Source organism: Sebastes umbrosus, chromosome 20, assembly GCF_015220745.1.
Source record: "Sebastes umbrosus isolate fSebUmb1 chromosome 20, fSebUmb1.pri, whole genome shotgun sequence".
Classification (NCBI taxonomy): Eukaryota; Metazoa; Chordata; class Actinopteri; order Perciformes; family Sebastidae; genus Sebastes; species Sebastes umbrosus.
Window position 1 is genome coordinate 10,339,451 of NC_051288.1, and position 20,035 is coordinate 10,359,485.

A 20,035-nucleotide genomic window follows, 5' to 3' on the forward strand; every position below is an offset into this window, starting at 1 on the left:
CCCATTGACACACATCCATACACTGATGGCAGAGGCTGCATAGTGATGCCTCACATTTATCCTGCATTTGGGAGGTAATAACCCCCTATATTAGGAGGGACTGGTCAGAGGAGTATGATTGTATGTTGTTTACCCGCAGTCAAAAGGAAAGAGTCAAAGAGAAAGAGTATTACAAAAGCTTTTAAGTTCTTGTGTCTTGTATTACTGAGGGTGCTTGCACACCTGTAGTTCAGTTCATTTGGTCAGGACTAAGGTAAAAACAAAACAGAAGATAAATTGTTGTCTTTTAGTTCTGGTTCATGTTCACATTGTTTTTTTTTTTTACAAACAAATCAAGAGGAGGAAACAAATAGTTATACAGACTGAGTTGTGGGTCCATGTAGCGATGATGGTGCAGGATGACAGTCTGCAAAACTGTCCAATAAATGAGTCGGTCTGTATAACACATAGACTGTATGTACATTTATGTTATAAATTCTTTATATACAGTCTATGGTATAACACAAACCAGACCCAATTCCTACAATCCTGGTTTCCTGTGAAGATGGAAGTTTATTTTGAAAAGACTGTAGGCGTGTAACATGCGTAAATTGACACGTGGTGCTGGACGTTTGTAGGAGAACGCACAAAAAATGCTTTTCGCAAGATATCATACGAACTGTATGAGGATATGTTGCAATGTGACATTACTAAAACAGAACATAACCAGCCATATAAGTGCATTTTTTTGATCTTTATGTTGATAAAAGAAAGAAGAAATGTAGAAAAACAAAACAGGAACAAATGCTAAATCCACCCCCTTCCAGTTGCAGGTTGGAACGATCCTATTAGCACCGTGCTACCATGTGCTTGAGTCTTAGTTACAGTCTAGAAACCCAATCACTAATAAATATCCTCAGACAGCAGTACCATGCTAATGACTTGTAAAAGGTGACCTTACTTGTAACGGTGACTACGTCTGTCTCAAATGGCACTCTGATTCGTCGTACTTCTTCGACTGGATGAGTGTCATCATTCATTACACACCTGTGTCACCGCTTTGGTGCCTTGCTGTCAATAATGTAATACCTGTAAGGAGTTGTAGAAAGGCTAGGGGAGATAAAGACAAGGAGGAGGAGGATGCCATGAAAGGATATAGTTTGCATCTGCAGGGGTTCAAGGACATTGAGCAATCTACAGGAGGATTTTTTAATCTGTAGTTTAGCCTCAGATAATAAATAGATTTTGCAGCGGATGCTCGTTGAAAAAAAATCGAAAGGAACAACACAAAAACTCTAATGTTCATTCACACTATTTTTTGCCGTTTTGACATCAAGCACTGACTCAAAACATTGTTCAGTCCATCAAGTCTTTTCTTGGCTCAGTTCTTCATGTACTTTCACCAATTTTCAACATTATCTGTTGTGAGTTCTCTGTTGCAACCTCTTTGTATCAAGAAAGAGAAAAACAGTGGGGTGAAATCAGTACAGGCTGTGACTCGTCTCTGATGAGCAACTGTCTTCCACCTCAAAATACCACAGATGCTGGCTCTTCATTGGTGAATATCAGCCGATCAACTCAACGACGAGAGGGGTCACAGTTAGGATTAATATTGGATTGTGTTAATACTCCCAGAGGGCCGAGCTGCTCAGGCTGAACCCGTCTCCCTTCAGCGTGCCCCCCTGGTCTCCACGCAGGTATTTGCGGTTCTTGCCACGGATGGCGAGGCGACCGTGCTCCAGGAGCTCCAGAGTGAAATCCTCAGGGGCCTCGCCGTCCGAGCACACCAGCCCAGCGCTGTTCACGTACCAGAACCGGCCGTCCACGCCTGCAAGATTGAACACACAAACAGTAAATCAGCAGCAGCAGCAGTGTGTCAGTGATTCAAAGTGGATTAACAGGAGTGCGATCAAGTAATGCACTACACTTTTTCATTGCTGAAACACACATTTGTTTGAGAGAAGGGAGCAAAAAAACAAGAAGTAGTGATTAAATAAATTTTGTTTGAGTGGGTAGTACATCCTGACCTTTAATGTTGTACGCCCCGTTACTGAATTGCAGGGTGAAAATGTCGTAGACGGATCTGCTGCCGTCCAGCGTGTTGGAGTTCTTGTGGTGGCAGATGAATCCGTTCTCTCCTCTCAGGATCAGCATGGGTCGGTTGATCAGCTTCAAAGTGAGCTGCTCGTCCTCGCCTGACAAAAGGTGACAGGAAAAGACACATCAGAGGGAACACAAGGTAAATCAGAGGGAGGAGGTATATTAGTGAAGAGATGGGTAGAGGAGAACAAAACCTAAAACTCTCTCTCACCTATGGAATCACTGACAGCCAGCAGCTGGCCGTTCTTCTTGGTGCAGATGTATTTTCCATTGTTAGCCTTGAGTGCCACCTTGTGGCCAAGCCACTCCACTGAAAACATGGAGTTTGCTGTCCTGCAGTTGGGTATCACAGGGGAGAAAATTAAGACCTACCTTGATTTTAAGTGATCATATGTCTTGTTTGAAAATTTTTAATTTGTAAAGTAGGGTTACTAGTAATTCCAGCTGTTAGATAAAATTAGTGGAGTGAGAATTTCAAGATTTCCCTCTGAAATGTAGTGAAGTAAACGTATAAACTAGCATGAAATTGAAAAATTTAAGTAAATTAAAAGTACCTCAAAATTGTACTTAAGTACAGTACTTGAGTAAATGTACATAGTTACTTTCCACCAATGGAAATTATTATGATTACATGTTGAACGCATGTTTTTTTTATAAAATCAGATTTGTCAAGATACGTTTAGGGGGTTCAGATCTCACATTACTCAAATCAGTAATTTATCACTACAGTATATGCATGCAAGCAACTATCCCTATTATTTTCTTTCTTTCAGTGTTAGTCTTCAATCACTTCTATTTTCAATAGATTAATATATGCTAATTTCCATGACTGACTTGCATTTTCAATTATTTATTTATCATTTTTTATCAATTCTTGAGTGGTAAAAAATTGTTCGATTTAGCACCAAATCTGTGTAACAAATGGTATCAATGACAAATTGCTGCAACAATGTATGAGACAAAAGTGAGCATGGGAATGGCCATCATATACTTCTATCATAATTTTCTAAGCCCTTATACATTTTCAAAATGTATTTTAATTAGTTAATAATTTTCTTTAATTGCTGATTTATGACTAGAGCAACATGACACACAGAGCTGAACTGAATCTCAAATTAATCTTCAGGTTCCCAGCTTTCAGATGATGTACACCACTTCTATGTGGCATCTACTGTTGACCTGCTATCTCCCCCTAAAGACCCTATGTACCCCTCTAAAAAAGACAAAATGGGCCTATGAAAAAGAGGGGTGTATTGGAAAAGGATTAAAGGGGAACATTTATGTTTCGATAGTGAAGTCACTACAGAACAGTTCCTTTTGTAAACCTATATCTGTATTATAAAATGTAGAACTGACACATACAGTTAATGATGTATTCACTTTCATATGAGAGCATTCACTCACACTTCAGTGGCAGTGATTTGGATGCCTCCGTGGGCCACCAGATCCCAGTAGTTCCCCTGGCTGGTGCGGAACGTGCACTTCCTGGTTTCCTTGTCGATCTCCATCTGAAACGTCTCCATGTCTGTCTCGTCTTCCTGATTGGCTGCGAGGCTTACTCCTGGGAGGGGCATAGCAAGCATGTGATGTCATTAATACTTCGGCATGAAAACTTGAGAACTATTTAGTGTCTGGACTAGAAATCCATCCATTTTCTGCAGCTCACAATTTTTCTTTATTAATGGTCACTTTTAGTCATTTTTGAATTGTATTGCAGTAAATTGCATGTGTGTAGCTACTGGTGAAACTTAAAGGAATACTTCACCCACAACATGACCATTTGTATATCAATTACTCACCCTGTGTTACCTTGAATTCTTGAAGAAAACTTTGTTTTGCTCACGGGCTTCCACGGTGCACAAAGAGTCAAAAAATTGGAGAGAAAAATCTTGATGAATTGAAGTAAATGGGGGCTGTCTTTAACAACAACAAAACTATATTAAAAAACATCCGTTTACAAACTCTCACGCAACTCATGCCGTATAATCCAAGTTTGCTGTTGTTAAATGCGGCCCTCATTTACCACAACTCATCAAGACTTTTCTTTATTGTTCGTTCACCGTGGAGGCATTCAAGAAAAACACAGGTCTTCAAGAATTCAAGGCAACGCTGGGCGAGTAACTGATATACAAATGGTAATTTTGGGGTGAAGTATTCCTTTAAAGCAGCATCAATATGTGTGTGTTCACAAAAATACATACTGAATAGGTATAATTTGTGCATGAAATGAAACAAATTCCTCTACAGACCTCTTTTTTTTTGCTTTCTGGATTCTCAGTGGCGAAAACCAACAAAGTAATTTGGGAAAACGGCGACATAGCGGCTTGCTAATCAGGTTGTATTGTTATGTTTAGCTTGGCCCAGCATGAAAGAGTTGGTAATCACATTTGATCCAGGAATGTTGAGTTATTTTTAAGCGATTCCGTCTTAAACTGCACCCTTGATCTGACCTGCCAAGCATGTACTTTCCTGAGGGGTAAATACATTTTCACTGATTGTGGTTCTGGATGCATTTATGGACAGAATATATATGTAAATAAAATAAATGCACTATATGTATGTGCCCGTGTGGGAAAATCTTCCAGAGACAAGCGATCACACACTAAATGTGTAGATGCTTACAAAAAATATGTGCTATACGGAGATAGCAGAGATAACACTCACACTCTGCATCAATTAAATTGACACCTCTGATTGCCAAACACTTTATAGAAACCACTCAGAAACCAATTATTTTAGCATTTTCATTGCTAACACATCAAACAGGATATTGGTGCCAAACACGTGAGAAACATATCACACAACATCCTTCCCTCTCTGCTTTGGCGGCAGCTTTGCTATTAACCTCTTCTCTGTTTCAGAAGTCCTTTGTGACATTAAAACAGGCCACTGTTATGTTTTCAAGCGTCAGCATTATCATAAATGTTGGCAGAAAAGAAAACAATTTCTCACCACCAAGAGACGAACTGTAAAAAAAATAAAGTGTAAAATAATGGAAATTTTCCGGCGCCAGAAAATACTGTCCGTTAATTAAAATAAATAAACTGTAAGAAAAACCCAGTAATTATCTTTATATAATTAGCCTTTATTACTGTAATTTTACAAGAAATATTTTACTTTTAACATATATTTATTGTTAGAATAGTCATACACCGTAAATCTAAGACCATTTACATATAAATCACAAATGAAACATGTAATTTTACGTTGCAAAAGCCCAAATTTACATTAACTCAGAAGTTTTGCAAAAAAAATCTTTATTTTTACAAGAAATATTTTTAGAATTCCATGAAATCCTTTTCTTCTAACATAAATTAATTGTTAAAATAGTCATAAACCTCTAAAAAAACAGAATAATTATCTTTAAAAATGATCAAGAAAAGCTTAAATACAGATAATTACGATTGTGATTACAAAAAATACTGTAAATCTAAGACCAATTACATATAAATCCAAAATGAAACATAGTTTTTACATTTTTTTTCTGTCATTTTGAAATACAGACAAAAAATGTAAAAAAAAAAAAGTTTTTTTACAGTGCAGATTGCAGAGAGTTACTGTAAATCCCAAATTAGATGCATCCCAGTACAGTTTCTTAATCCTTTAACAACACTCATTTGAGCTCATCGCCCCCCCCTCTTATCTCTCCCTGCTCCCCTCTCTGGTCCCCCTTCTCTACCTTCCTCCCTTCCCCCATCTCTCCTCCCTCCTTACCTCTGACCCCCTCTACCCCCACTACCCCCGCCTCCCACCATCACCCCACCTCCGGCCCTGCCTATCTGCCCTCTTCACAGCGGGGCTCTGATATAATCAGCTTTCAAGTGCTACCCGTCCAATCCCTCAATCCCCTCAATAAAAGAATAAAGGAAAAACAGGAAAAGACCAGAGGATTTTATGGTCCACACTTAGCGGGATGTACAGATAATTACCAAGCCCTCTCAACCCTCCAGCTAACGGAGCGATGGCTGATCAAACATATGGAAAACGTGCCAAAAAATTTAACTGCATTAATGTGCTATTTTGTTTTATACATCTTAAAAGGACCCAAAGTATACTCTTGTATAGAGGGGAATTTTCTTTAACCAATACGAATCAAACTCTATTTGACAACAGTGCCTTAAAAAATAAAAATTATTTAAAGACTGAAACGTCAGAAATGAGGTTATTGGTAACCTACAGGCATGGAAAAATATCATTTTGTCCTCCAAAACGATCATAAAAGGGTAACAAAGAACAATACAATGCTAAACGAGAGTGAATATAAAGCTGAAAGCTCAAATTAGTCCATTGACGTATGAAAAAGCAACATGACATGGTCACAGCGGTAAACACACACTAGAGTACTTGTACTTGTACTATCTTGTTTTATGAATGAAGTGGTACACCAGTTGTGTTTGACCAATCAGCGACGGTCACCCATGCAAACTCTACCCCGAAAGTTCCCGAACTTCCAGAAAGTACTACCCCTCGACCAGGGCCTTTTTGGGGGATAAAATGTCCCCGGAAAATTAACTTAATTTAAATGCTGGTCCTTGCGGTCGAAACACAATGAGTTCCTCAAAAGGTTCCTAGTTCCGGGGAAAGTTCCTGTGGTGGAAAAGGGGCTTAAGTCTAACAGAGATGAGGCAAGCAATGCAAGTGGTTCAGTGAGGCTGTATTTAAGCACAGCGGTGCAAACATGCTCGCTAGAGGTACAGTATTCAGTACATGTACGAACAAATCTTTAAATTTAATTAAAATTTTCGACATGAACTGAAGGAGAGTTCCTCAGCTGAAGCAGTTCTGTTTCTGTAAAAAACAAAGACTTCTAGAGCATCCATCAGCTTTTGGAAGTCATGGCACCTCCTTCCTTTTCTCCAGCCATAACCATAACAGCTGAAGGCCAAGCATTTCTGGGAAAAAACGTAGCTAGTGAAAGCTTCTGGCTTCCCAATTTGGAAATTTGGCCAGGAAAACTATTTGCCCGTTTTGTAGCAGCAAGGTTGAGGCAGTTGAGGTAACCATTTAAGGTTTCCTTATCAGTCCTAACTTGGAAAGCTCACGTCATGCTTCTAAATGATCTGATTCATAAAAAGCACAAAAATGTATTCCTCTATAAATTCACAATAGTGGTAGACCCTCAGAAGGGAATGGATTCTTGTTTTTGAAAATCATTTTATTTTATTTATTATTTATTTTCTATATATTTATTTTCTGTTTATGTGTATCTTCATTTTGTGAGAGGTGCCATTTAACTGTCTAATTGTCTGATTGATACTCTGAAAATGTGTATTGATTATGGCCCTGTAAGAAAGGGAAAAGTTAAGAGAGAACGGGTGGGAGTGTGGGGGATGTTATGTTTGTTAAAGTAAATCCTGTATTGAATAAATTGCTTAACAATACTGATGTTTGTATTCCTCAGCATCAGTAGCCTCAGCGTACATCTTCATGTCCAGAGCTACTGTCATCAAAACCCTCCAGTATCAAAGAAACCATCATGCACAAAACACAAAGTACAGATAAGGCTGACAGTGATGTCATTAGATATGTAGGTATTTCGTCATACACCAAAGTATTGGACAAATTAAACAATACACCTCTTTACCGCTAGACTCCGCTAGACCTTGAATGTCTGTACAGAACGTCACGGTAATCCATCTGCTAGTTGTTGAGATATTCAGTTTGGACCAAAGTGTTGGACCAACCGATTGACCAACAATGCCGTTCCTGGGACCATGCATGCTGCTAACGTGGCAACCAAAGACAAAGATATGGTCTGCATGTCCTAAGTGAGGTCAACTCAGGTTTCTCCTATATTCTTTGGTGATGTGTTCTTATGGCTTCACAAGTAATAAACCTGAGCCCCCTATGATGCGCTGCATCAAGTGGTTTAAGGCTACCGAGGGATGCATGCATATAAATTACATCTGCATAATCCAACATAGATGCACATTCACGTACCGGTTTGAAGAGCCTGGTTACAGACGGCTTTTTGATTGAAAAATAAAAAAAAAAAGATTCTTCTTAAGATTGTACATCTGTGATTCATGGATGTGAATCGCATCTGTTTTATGAATCTTTTGGGGCATTTTGCTTTAATTTGATATCTGACCGTAGATACAAACTGGAGGAGGGAGAAAAGGGGATGACTTGCGACAAAGATGTCATGGTTACTGAGCTACCGGGACGCTTTAATCACATCGTATTCACACCCGATAAACTAGGTATCATGAGGTCTTACAACTGGTGAAATTATCATTGATCTTAAGTGCATTTGAAGCATACATTTCTGCCCCTCTACTCCGCACCTATGCCTGGGGGCCCCATCACTCTCATTCTCTCTCATCCCGACTCATGTCATGCTTTGTCTACCTATTCCATGTGTCCATTTCACACTAATTCAACCCAGAAATGATCCTCCGACAGGGCTCAGCTGGGACCTCGCAGCCGCTTCTCTGATAGATGAGAGGAGAGGGGATGGAGGAAGGAGAGGAGGACGGAGGAAGAGAAAGAAACAGAGAACGGGGGGGAGAAAGAGATTAGATACGCTGAAATCCAAGCCGGCAATCTGAGGATATCAATAGCTGTGTTGATGACCATCTTTGACACAGCAGTTGGTCAAGCATGCGAAATAAGGTGTTGTCATCATAGCCAGGATCGCCGATAAACTATGCAGAGGTACGCTCCTAATCAGCACACTACCCGGTGCATCTACACAAACACACACACAAAAAACAGGAGTGCCACATTTTGGACCAGACCCCAGATCCAGCTCCACTTTCCGGCGTTGTCCTACCTGCAGGCTGCAAGTGGAGCAGGCCTAACTAATCCATCAGCGATAGCTGGCTCTGACATCTATTATTAATGGTAAGCTGATGCCACTATCCCCCTGTCCCTTATTTTCCTTCTTTCTCCCAATCCTTCATCCTCCACAACTGTATTTTCTCTTCTTTTTTATTTCAGTCCATTCCTTTTTTTCTCTCTCGCTTATCTGGGCTGTGTGTGTGTGTGTGTGTGTGTGCGTGTGCGTGCATGCATGCATCACGTGTGCATGGGTGTATTTGTGTGCATGTGTTCACGTGTGTTAATGGAAAGTTTGTCTCTTTGGTCTATCAGCTCCTTTTCACTTTCAGGGCAGAGCGGACCACAGGGAGGCGATGAGAGACAAGATGACAGATCTACACGACATGCTAAGACACACACACACACACACACACACACACATACACACACACACATTGCAGGCAGTAAAGATAAAGAACAACTCAGGGCAGACAGAAATTTCTGCACTCCATTGCTGTTTCTTAAACACTTTTACATCTAAATTCATGCTCTACCTCGTAACAGGTGACCCTCTTTTATTACTAACCCATTTAATCACTTTAAAATAGATAGCCGACGTGACTCCTCTGCGCTAAATGGAGCAGAAACAAAGGTGCTAATATATGTGTAAAGACGAAGGTGACATAAGGGAGGATGAAGAGCCCACCTGTCTCCACACATACTCCTATTGTCCTCAAGTCCTTTGAGAGTTGTATCCTCCCTTCTCTGCTTTCCGTTTTTCCTCTTCATCCCCTTTAATCATCATGTCGAACACAGAGGTAGAAGGTAACAAGGTGTATTTAAAGAATTCTGAGGCGCTAGCATGGATGAATTTTTTTCATTTTGTACTTTTAGTCCAACTTTACGATTTAACCTTTCACCTATAATATAGATTTTTGTGTTTAAGAGTTTGTTTCCTTGATTTTCAGCAGCACATCAGCTCTCGCTGACTGACTGACTGACTGACTGACATGCTGGGGGTAACCGGGTTAGATTAGCGGGTTAGAGCGGGACCCGGAGGGGCAGAAGCTTTGGCCCCAGGTGAGAGGCAGCTTGGGTTTCTGAAAGCAGACTCCCCCCCCCTCGCCTTCCAGGAACAGGGGCCAACTTCATCAATAATTCAACACACCTCAACTCACCCCTCGCCGCAGCAGGATGGTACGGTTGTGTGTGGGGGCGAGTGTGTCGGAGGAAGATAAAGCTTTTGTTTGTGCAGAACAAGTGTAGGAAGAGAGAGGGAGAGATAGACAGTAACAGAAAAAAATGTGAGCAAGTATTTCTGTCTGTGCATACGTTGGTACATGAAGCTGCTTTGTATACTGCATGCGTTTTATACTGCACCGCATCTTTCAACCAATCAGTTTACAGTGCTCCCAGTCGTTTGGTTTGTGCCCGAAGCTCCCACTGCTACCCAGGAACAATGAGCAGCGAGAGATTCAGTTACAGCACCCGGGGCTGAAGTAACTCGACCCTGCAGACAAGAATCTGCAGCCTGCGGATGGGTGTCATGGCCAAGTATGCTGACAAGCACTGTTGGTGTATGCTAATCCGCCCCAAATCCAGTTTCAAATCAGACCAGCAAAACCATTTCAACCATCAACACTTGTTCAAGTCCATCTGGTGCGGCTCTGGTTAGATGAAACGTGATCGTCACAATTACAGTTTTTCTAGTTTAACACTGATCAAAGAACCTTGTTTTTGAGGGAAAACACAACTTTGAAGCCAATGCGGAGCAGGTGTAATCCATCAGTATAGCAGTGTGGTGTCGTGCCTGCACGCTGATCAAATAACCCCAATGGCCCCGTCACAAGACCGAAGAGTAAATACATAATACAGTATCAACACTGCAAAGCATATAGGTTACGAGCAGCTGTGTCAGTAAGCCCTAGGGGCAAAAGAGTGTTAACACCATTACCCAACAAAGCCAGGAGGTACATTTGAGAGGGAATGAAAGGGGCTTTTCGAACAGATCACCATTTATGATAGATGATTTGGCGTATTTGAGTATCCACCGTTTTAGGAACACTACACCTTTTCTGACAATGTTCATTTTTCACATTAAAGGGCCAGTGTGTAGCATTTACAAGAATCTATTGGTAGAAATGGAATATAATATTAATAATAAGTATGTTTTCTTTAGTGTATAATCACCTGAAAATACAAAATCGCAGTGTTTCCGTTGCCGTAGAATGAGCAGTTTATATCTACATACAGAGCGGGTCATTTACACGAAGCTGGCTGCCGTGTTTCTACAGTAGCCCAGAACGTACAAACCAAACACTGGCTCTAGAGAGGGCCATTCGTGTTAACGCGTCGGCCGCCGTAATTCTCCAACACACTAGGCACGCGGTAGAAGTTTCTGTTGGTTGCAATCTGCAACCTCACCACTAGATGTCGCTAAATCGCAAATACTGCACCTTTAAAACTCATTCATGCCAAAAGAAATTGCAAATTGTTGTCGAGGAGTCTATTTCTGTAGTTATTCCCAACATGGGTGCACAATAAATCTGTCACGAGTGTGAGACTTAACAGTGGACTGACCTGAATCCATTGCAGCCCTAAAACGAATGACGTGTTCGTCTCAGGTCGCCCAGATTAGGCTGATAGTCTCCCATATCAGCCTCATCTATCTTGTTTTCCTAGAAAGGTTCAATTATCCTATGTGGTGTCGATGCATGCTGATGTGCAGACTACATTACCCATAATTACCATGCATCCCTTATCAGTTGTCAATCATTAGAGAGTGGCCTATGCCCTCAATCATGCATATTAAGCATGCCCACTTCCTGTGAATTGTACGCTCAGTTTCCCGGGGGCGTATCAGTGCACAGTATGTACTCTATACAGGCTAGTAGTAGTAACTGTAGTAGTTGTAGTATTTGTTGCCCCTCTGCTTCGATGTAGGTCAGTGTGTGTCACCTAAAGGCTCATGTAACCACCCTCAGTGGCACATAGGGTCAGCCTTTGGCCATTTAATCAGACATTTGGGATCCTGTGTAAGACTTTAGGGAAGCTGTAAGAGCTGTGGCTTGTGAATGCATGCAAGGCCTCACCTGGCAAAACCAACTGCCGATGTGTCTGTGTTTTCCTTACCTTGTCTTATGGAGACGTATCGCCCATTGGCAGCCGTCAGAACCACCTGTGGGTGGCTCTCCTCTAGGTCAAACAGTTCATCTTTGCCCGGCTTGGAGCACCGTCCAGACCTCAGGGTGCCCGTAGGCCCCATGGGAGACAAATACTTCCCCTCGCAGTCTTTAAAGGCCAGCTTCCCACACTTCAGCTCCAGCGTGTACGCCGTGGCCCTCCCGCTCTCCGTCAAGAGCTTCCCGTCGTTGCTGAGGAAGCGGCTGTCGCAGGTTTTGAGGCAGTACTTCCCGTCCAGGTAGACGAGTGTCAGGAGCGCTGCCACACCCCAGGGGATGTTCATATCCACGGCGATTTCCCCATCCTCCATAGAGAGGTGGGCATAACGCTTGCGGGCCACAGACAGCAGGTTGGCTTGCGGATGCAGAGCCAGGTGCACCGCCCACAGCTCGGCGTCTGTTATCAGCTGGGCAAAGCAGGACAGGTAGTCCCGAGAGCCGCCGAAGAAGCGGAGGTGCTGCTCGGACTGCAGGGCCCAGCGACCATCCGATTGAGCCACGATGAGGAAGCGGCAGTCTGAGTTTTGCCCGTCAGCCTCACAGGTGACTTTGCCGTCCTTGTCGGAGGCCAGGTAGCGTCCCAGGTGGCTGCGCAAGTAGACCATCTGGGTGTCCTGGGAGTCCTGCTCCAGAGTCCATATCTGCTTCTTCTTCAGGCTGGGTGCTGACGCATTCAACTGAGAGACGAGGAAATGTGGCAACATAAAAGCATGAATACTTTTTTTTATCCTTAGATTTATGTTACAATTCTTCTTTTATATTGGATGACATGTTTGTACCTTGAAGCCAAAGGCCTCAGCAGTGAGGTAGCGACCCTCGTGGTTGATTAGACCAAACTGCAACTTCAAGGGACGGTTCCCATTAGCCGGCATCTTCACCTGTGGATTCAGGAATGTAACAGAAAAGGAGAACAAGGGGTGAGACAAGTTAGGGATGGAAGAAACAGTGGGAAAGGAGAAAGAGACCTGACGTGGGATGCAGGAGTGAGGGGTATGCATAAAAAAGGAGGAGGGGGTATAAAAGGTTTTTTAAAGAGGTGAGGAATAAGGAAGGGGATGAAGTCATGGAGAATGATGAAATGAGAAAGTCTTAAAGACAGGAAATCAATTCATTAAGGTACAGTATATAAAGCACTCTCAAGACCGCAAATTCCTTCCCCCGCCCATGCCTTCATTATACATTTTTCCAGCTACAGCCTCCTAATTTACTTACTGTGGTTTTTGTGGCTTCCCCTCTGCAGTTTCTGCGGCTCTAATTCCAGCTCCCAGATTTAAGAGGCTTCTTTTGCCAAGCGTCCTCTTGTAATTCTTTCTCTCTCCTCTCCTCTCCTCCGTCTCTCGCTGGTTCTGTTGATGGGGTCTCCCAGCTCCACTAACTCTCCTCACTCTAATCAGGCAGCAAAGACTTGAGTCAACTTTGATCTCTCTTTAGTCCGGCGTCAACCTCTCTTTCTCTAATTTTGTTCTTTACTGCTTATCTCCACTTCTGCAGCCGACCCTCTCTTGTTGAGCAGTGCTCTCTCGTCCAGCCTCACTCCTGTTCTTGCTTGACTTGTTATTCACCCTGAAGGCTCAATCACCTGGTCCCCCCTGACTAGCCTTCCCTGGGGTTTCGTTTTTTCCCCTCCTTTGGGCGACTAACTGTGGATCACATCAAATAGACTGACCTTCTTCTTCTTCTTCTTCACCTTCCTTGAAGTCCAGGTTCCTCACACAAAAGTTTGATCAGTGAAGAAGAACATCCTCGGCGGTCCTGCAAATTTTATGCTAGCGCATTGAAGGACTCCTTCACTCTTCCCCTAAACATAAGCCGTCCATCACAGACGAACTCGGCAACAAAGGGCGCTCGCCTCTGTAGTCTTAAGCCTCTCTCTGTCGCTTTTTCCTCCCATCCTCTCCTTCTCTCTCTCCGCCTTTCTCTAACCTGCCATGTGTATAATCCTGCCTTTCTCTGCGCTTTATTCGGAGCTCTGCACTTTGCCTCTTTCTGTGACACATAAAGACAGGTAAGTAGAAACAATGCGCGCACACACATGCACGCACGGCGCCGGGTAACCAGAGCACTCCCCGTGCCTTTGGGGTAGTTGCCTGAGTGCAGCTCTCCTTACGTGCCTATGCCGGGGGGTTTAGTTACACACCTTCTCTGATTGCAAGCTCTCTGGGTCGGTCCTAATGGGAGATGTGTCTGAGAGGCCGAGGGAGTCGCACTTTACATCCGAATTTGGGAGACAAGCAAAAGGAAAGGAGATGGCGGGTGTTGTAAAGGAAACAATAATAAGCTAATCAACATATGGGGTTTTGAATGACTGAGTGTGTGTGTGCAGCGAGTGCGCCTGCATGCATGTGTGTGTGTGTGTGTTTGTGTGTGAGTAATCAACCTTGCCAATCAGCCTATTATAAGTCTTCTTTGCAGAGTAAACAGACGTGTCTGTTCCTGAATCCATCTAATCCTGAACCCAATCATCCCAACCTGGCTAATCTACCGGCACGACCCCTCCCCTCCCTGCTCCTCACACACACACACACACACACACACACACACACACACACACACACACACGCGCACGCACACACACACACACACACACGCTCCCCCTTCTGCTTGTCAATGGCTATAAACATACACATAGACTCACTGACCCACAGCAACATGCGTGCAATCACCACACACACACACACAAAGGTCAGCGGAGGGTCTCGAGATTCATGGTAAACACCACCACCCACCCAAAGATTTACTCCTCCTGACCCAGACTTGAACTGCTGCACTTTACGCAAAATGTGATAAACAATGCATGTCACACACACACACACACACGTACACACACACACGTACACACAAACACAGATATTGAAGGACATGAGTGTTGTAATTGAGTGTGTGAACACTAAACAGACGTTCACTGCACATTTCTGAGATGCTGACTTAGATCGGCTTCCCAGTTGCAAGCCCGAAACGTTGCTGCTGTGCTTTTTTTCTCTGCTAGTTTTATCCCCACAGTATGTAACTAATATAGCTTTGTAGATACGATCAGAAGACAGGATCAGACCTGCCTCTGCAAAAAAGAAAACAGATTTCAAAATCAACTATCCAAATATCCTACTATCATGAACATGATCCCTTTTAACCCTCACGATATTTAAATAGGAACCTTATAAATGCTTCAAAATGTCCTAGAACCAACACCGGAATCAGACATGAAGCCAAACCTGTGGCTAATTGTGTTGCTTTTTTTTAATAATTAAATAATAATTATAGTTTTACTGGTTGCTGTAATGCAGTAAGCACTGGTTATTTGGTTTCTACTTGTTACTTTTTAATTATAACAGTTCATAAATGATGTTGTCCATTACAAAATGCTTTATTTTTTGGAGAGTTTTGAAGGCCTGGAGATGATTTAGGCTGACGCTGGCATGTGTATGTGTGTCATATCTTTTTAATAATGGCCATATGATAATGAAAAGTGTTCATTAAAATGCTGACTCTTCACATCAGCATTTATATCAACTGAGAATATTTAATGAGACTTCATTCAAAAACAAAATGTTGTATTGGTGACTATTATAGGCCTATTACCAACTGTTTCAGCAAATAAAAAAAACTAAAATTGCAATACTGACAACTAAGTAGTTGTTAGTGGTGACTATAAGATGAGGACAACTAAATTATTTGTATTGACTGTTGACTGACTGGTACTAGTAAGGGGTACAGTGAGCCGGTCATTGTTGTGAAATAAACCCCGACAGCGCGATAACGCACAGGTCTCTCATCGCCCTGAAGGGGTTTATTTCACAACGATGACCCGCTAGCTGTACATTATCCCGCTTATTGCACGGCTACTTACTTCAGAAATCAATAATTTGACACAAAAATGGTCCTCCAGAGTCCGACATCAGAACTGCGCCCATAGCAACGGTCTGTTATAAAGAAATAACAGACCGCAGAACACCGTGATTGACCAATCAGAATTGAATCTTCAACAAAGCTGTGTAATAAGTAAGTGTGCAGGTTCTTTACTACACAAGGCTCTACTGCTCAGCCTTCAGATGGCGTTGCTGCTCTGCAGACAGGAGGTCCCAGCCCGTTCTCATTCCCAGGGCGTCAAATACCAACGCTTTGTCACGGCGTTAGATACCGTCACATAAGGCACCCTTTAGGTATTTTAAAGAGCAAAACAAGACGCACAGGGCGGGCGGGGAGGAAGGGGCCCAACAACACAGGGCTTTCATCCAGGAGGCCGCTGTTCGTGTCCCGTGCGCAACGTTTCACTTTACAATCAGCTGTTGTTTCGTGTCCTGTGTTCACAACATCCAGTCACATTTTCACTGTGAAAACGTAGTAATTCTAAGCCCAACCATGTTGTGTTTTCCTAAACCTAACCTAACTAAGTGGTTTAGCCTATATTATGTAGTACATCAGGACATTTGAAAAACACTGCAGTCCATCTGTGTGTTCATAAACACACTTAATGATGTGGAGGAATCTCATCACTAAAAAACGTTCAGTTTGCCTCTCTACTTGTAGATAAAATGCTGGTAAGAAGAGCTGCATCGTGCATGTGTGCATATGTGTGTAACAACACTCCTTATCTTTAAAATAACACAAATAAATTGGAAATCAGATCATCACATTCCCCCATGCCTGAAATCCTCATCGGGGAAACATCTGCTGTCTCTCTCTCTCTCTCTCTATAAAACCACAAACATGCGTGCGACACACACACACAGAAAACACACTGGGTGGAAAAAAGGAGGCGCAGACAGACACAAATCAAAAAAAGTCATATACTGTTATTGTTATCAGTGCTATTATTTTCATTACTATCACTATTATCACTATTACTGTACTTCCTCCTCATATGTGTCCTATCCCACGCATCATTAGCTCGCTCTCCGTGGCCCCCGGGGGCTGCGTCATCGTCTGCTGTTGTGCCGGCGCTCCTGCTGCCGTCGGCGCGGTGACGCCTGTCGATAGCCAACCAGATGTTTTTTTTTTTTCTACTCCTTATTCCGGGACGGCGGCTGTGCAAGGTTCACCGTGGCAACCGTGGAATGGTGCTTTAGAAGCCATTACAGCGGTCCTCTGATGACACTCAAATAGCTATCATTACACCTCCTCCAAGGAGACACAGAGGGAGGAGGAGGGAGGGAGGGATGGAGGGAGGGGAGAAGGGAAGGATGGATGGGTGAAGGCTATATAGGAGGAGAGGAAGAGAGGTAGTGGAGGAGAAGATGAAGAGCAAGGAGAAGGAAGGGGGAAACAGCTGAAAGGTGACCAGTGGGAGACGGGTTAAGGGTGTAGGGAGACGGGAGGGGAGAATCGGCAAATTGCACAGGCAGACAGGGATGGGAAACCACGTTAGAGATATAGGAGGTGCATGGAAGAAGGGATGAGAGGCGAAGGGAGTGACTGAGGGAGAGAATGGGGAATTCAAAATGACCGTTCTGAGTTAACAGCCTCCAGCCTTTTTCTACCCTATTAAGTTCTATTCTGCCATTACTTGGGACTGCGGGGGGCTGCCTCATACCCCACAGTGCCCCCCTACTCTCACAGACACCCCCTCCCTACACACACTAACACATCCACAAATACACACTCCCTTCCATACTCTTCCTCCAGTCATCCTCTTCCTCCCTTTTTCCACTTTATAAGTAATTCTCCTCCCGCCTCACTCTCTCGTCTTCAGTTCAATTCCAGAGGTTGTGAACTGAATGAAAGAGAGATCACCTGGATCAATCTTTGAGGCCACTGCTTGTCCTTGTTGTTGCAAAAAGCAAAAAAAACAAGCTGTAAGGTTGTTTTTGCTGCTTTCTAGCTTTGTTCACTTTCCTTCCTCTCTATCCCTGACACATCAACTAGTATCAGGACCCAAATTTGCACCAAACACTGGGAGTTTGCGATACATGGAAACCTTGTTTGTACGACGACCATGTCGAAAATCAAAAGGAAAAAGGAAAGGAAACGGGAAAACTCACACACTGTTGCACATTCTGAGTGCTTCTAGACTGATTTGTCATATTTGAGGTATAAATGTACCTGCTTTAGTGTGAAAAAGAGTGAAAAGGGTATAAAAAAAAAGTTGTTTGCATATAATTTAAATCCTAAGATTGAGAACGCCTGACACAAATGTTTATCGAGAAGTAGGGCTGAACCGAATGCTTGGAATCTTCAAAACTTTGACTGCAGCCATGGTATTCGACCTCCAAATCTCTATTCAAATGCCTCGTTTTTAAAATGTTTTAATTTTTTTATATGTAAGTATGTAATAATAATGTATAAATTCCAAAATAGCACATGAATTAAGGAATAACCCCACAACATTATTAATTATTCATATTCAGCGACAATTATTAGCAGTTATTCTCAGACGGATACCGCTGTTTGTTGTGCGTAGAGGTGCATGTGTGTACAGTAATGCGGCAGTGGTACTGAAACGGGGGAGATGGAGACAGACAGAAGAACATGTCAGCCTGCTGCACCGCGAAGCTTCGAATACCTTCAAATATTTCCCACCGAAGCTTCGAAGCCTAAAGAAGGGTATCCGGGACAGCCCTACCGAGTCTGAGGATGCTGCCACCTACAAGAGCTTCAGTGAAATCACTATTTGACTGAAATGTCAGTGAAAAAAGGGGGACATGCTTTTACATGTGAAACCTGTCCTGTAACTGTCCATCAACTTTTTCTGTTTTTCTTTTTCGACATCTTCCTCTTTCCCTCATCAACAAACCTCCACCGTCTTCTTCCCACGTCTATTCTCCTTACACATTGGAGGACATCTCAGACTTTTTAAAGGAGAAACTTGACCCCCCCCCAAAAAACTACAGCGATAAAACAGTATTGTCCACAAAAAGCAACAACAGATTCCTACCATGCAGGGGCGGCTGTGGCTCAGGGGTAAGGCGGGTTAACACATGGTTGGCGGTTCGATCCCCGGCTCCTCCTGTCCGCATGTCGAAGCGTCCTTGAGCGAGACACTTTACAGCAGACACTGCTCCTAAAATGATTAGGATGGATGAAATGGAGAGGTCAAATGTCACGTATGTACCTGTATGTTTATGACGAATGACATCAAGTTGAAAGAAACATACCAGGTGGTGTCGGTGTGATAGATAGATAGTAACTTTATTGATCCCGAGGGAAATTCAAGTTTCCAGCATCACAGTTCCATAGTGCAAAACATGTTAGTAAAAAAGCAGTAAAAAAGTTAGTTGTGCAAAGTACAAAAAAATATACCAGATATAAAAATACAAGGCGATGAAGAAAAACTGTTAAAACTGAATTTAGTGCAGGGTAACAGCTGTGATACACGACTATTAAAAAAGGGCAGAAGACACTGTTAAAAATAATTATAGTGCAGGGTAAATGAATGTAAACACAACTATTCAATTGCAATAACAAAACAAACGTTTTAACCACCGTGTTTTTCCACTTTTTATGCATGTTGAAACAGTTGCATCCTCACACACACACACCTTGACTTGACCTGGCATGCTCACAGTTGTAATCCCCAAAGCCACCACAGGGAGGCGGTGTCAGCCTTCTCCTTCGGCTCCTTCATATGAGAACCTTTGCCTATATATTTTTTGGAGGTTAAAAAAAAAAGAGGGAGAAGATTGATGCGTGGTTTGTCAGTGTTGGTGCCTGTGTGACTGCATAGCGTAGGAGGGAATGACTTTAGTGCTATTTAAAATGGCTGCTTTTAATGTCTCCTTTTTTTTTTTTTGGAGGGGGGGGCTTTTTGCAAGAACTGAAAGGCGTCAACAACACGTGCAGCGTTATCAACTGTAAAACATCAGTGCAATTAAAAGGAGAGGAGGAGGAGGGATATTTCCCCATGTTTCAATCATTTCCAGAGTCTGTTTCTCTGCCATGTAATGCAGCCTTGTACATGGCATAACAGGAGCAGGTTTGACCCACACTTTTAGAGCCTGAACGTGTGAATGTGGGTTATACCTCACTGCTAAGCATGCATTTCTCATGTGCTTTTAATCCCATTGGTTTTCTTGCATGCC

At 42.7% G+C, this 20,035-nt stretch overlaps 1 protein-coding gene across 1 annotated transcript; it reads right to left on the minus strand.

Annotated features, from left to right (window-relative positions):
* Positions 1–1,174: 1,174 nt before the first annotated feature.
* fscn2b (fascin actin-bundling protein 2b, retinal) lies at positions 1,175–19,055 on the minus strand. Its single transcript, XM_037756059.1, has 7 exons — positions 18,892–19,055; positions 12,803–12,901; positions 11,974–12,700; positions 3,484–3,640; positions 2,291–2,412; positions 2,007–2,174; positions 1,175–1,807 (listed from the first exon to the last, which is right to left on the minus strand). Exons 1-7 carry the CDS (start codon positions 18,892–18,894, stop codon positions 1,602–1,604), a joined length of 1,482 nt encoding a protein of 493 aa, XP_037611987.1. The 5' UTR covers positions 18,895–19,055; the 3' UTR covers positions 1,175–1,601.
* Between the last annotated feature and the right edge of the window lie 980 nt (positions 19,056–20,035).

What these genes read in the sequence shown, in the direction of transcription:
- fscn2b (XM_037756059.1), bottom strand. An exon ending in CAAATCACTGCCACTGAAGT is followed by an intron (nt 2,413 to 3,483) that starts GTGAGTGAATGC and finishes ACCCAACTGCAG; the next exon opens with GACAGCAAACTCCATGTTTT. An exon ending in CGGGGCGTACAACATTAAAG is followed by an intron (nt 1,808 to 2,006) that starts GTCAGGATGTAC and finishes TCAATCTTGCAG; the next exon opens with GCGTGGACGGCCGGTTCTGG.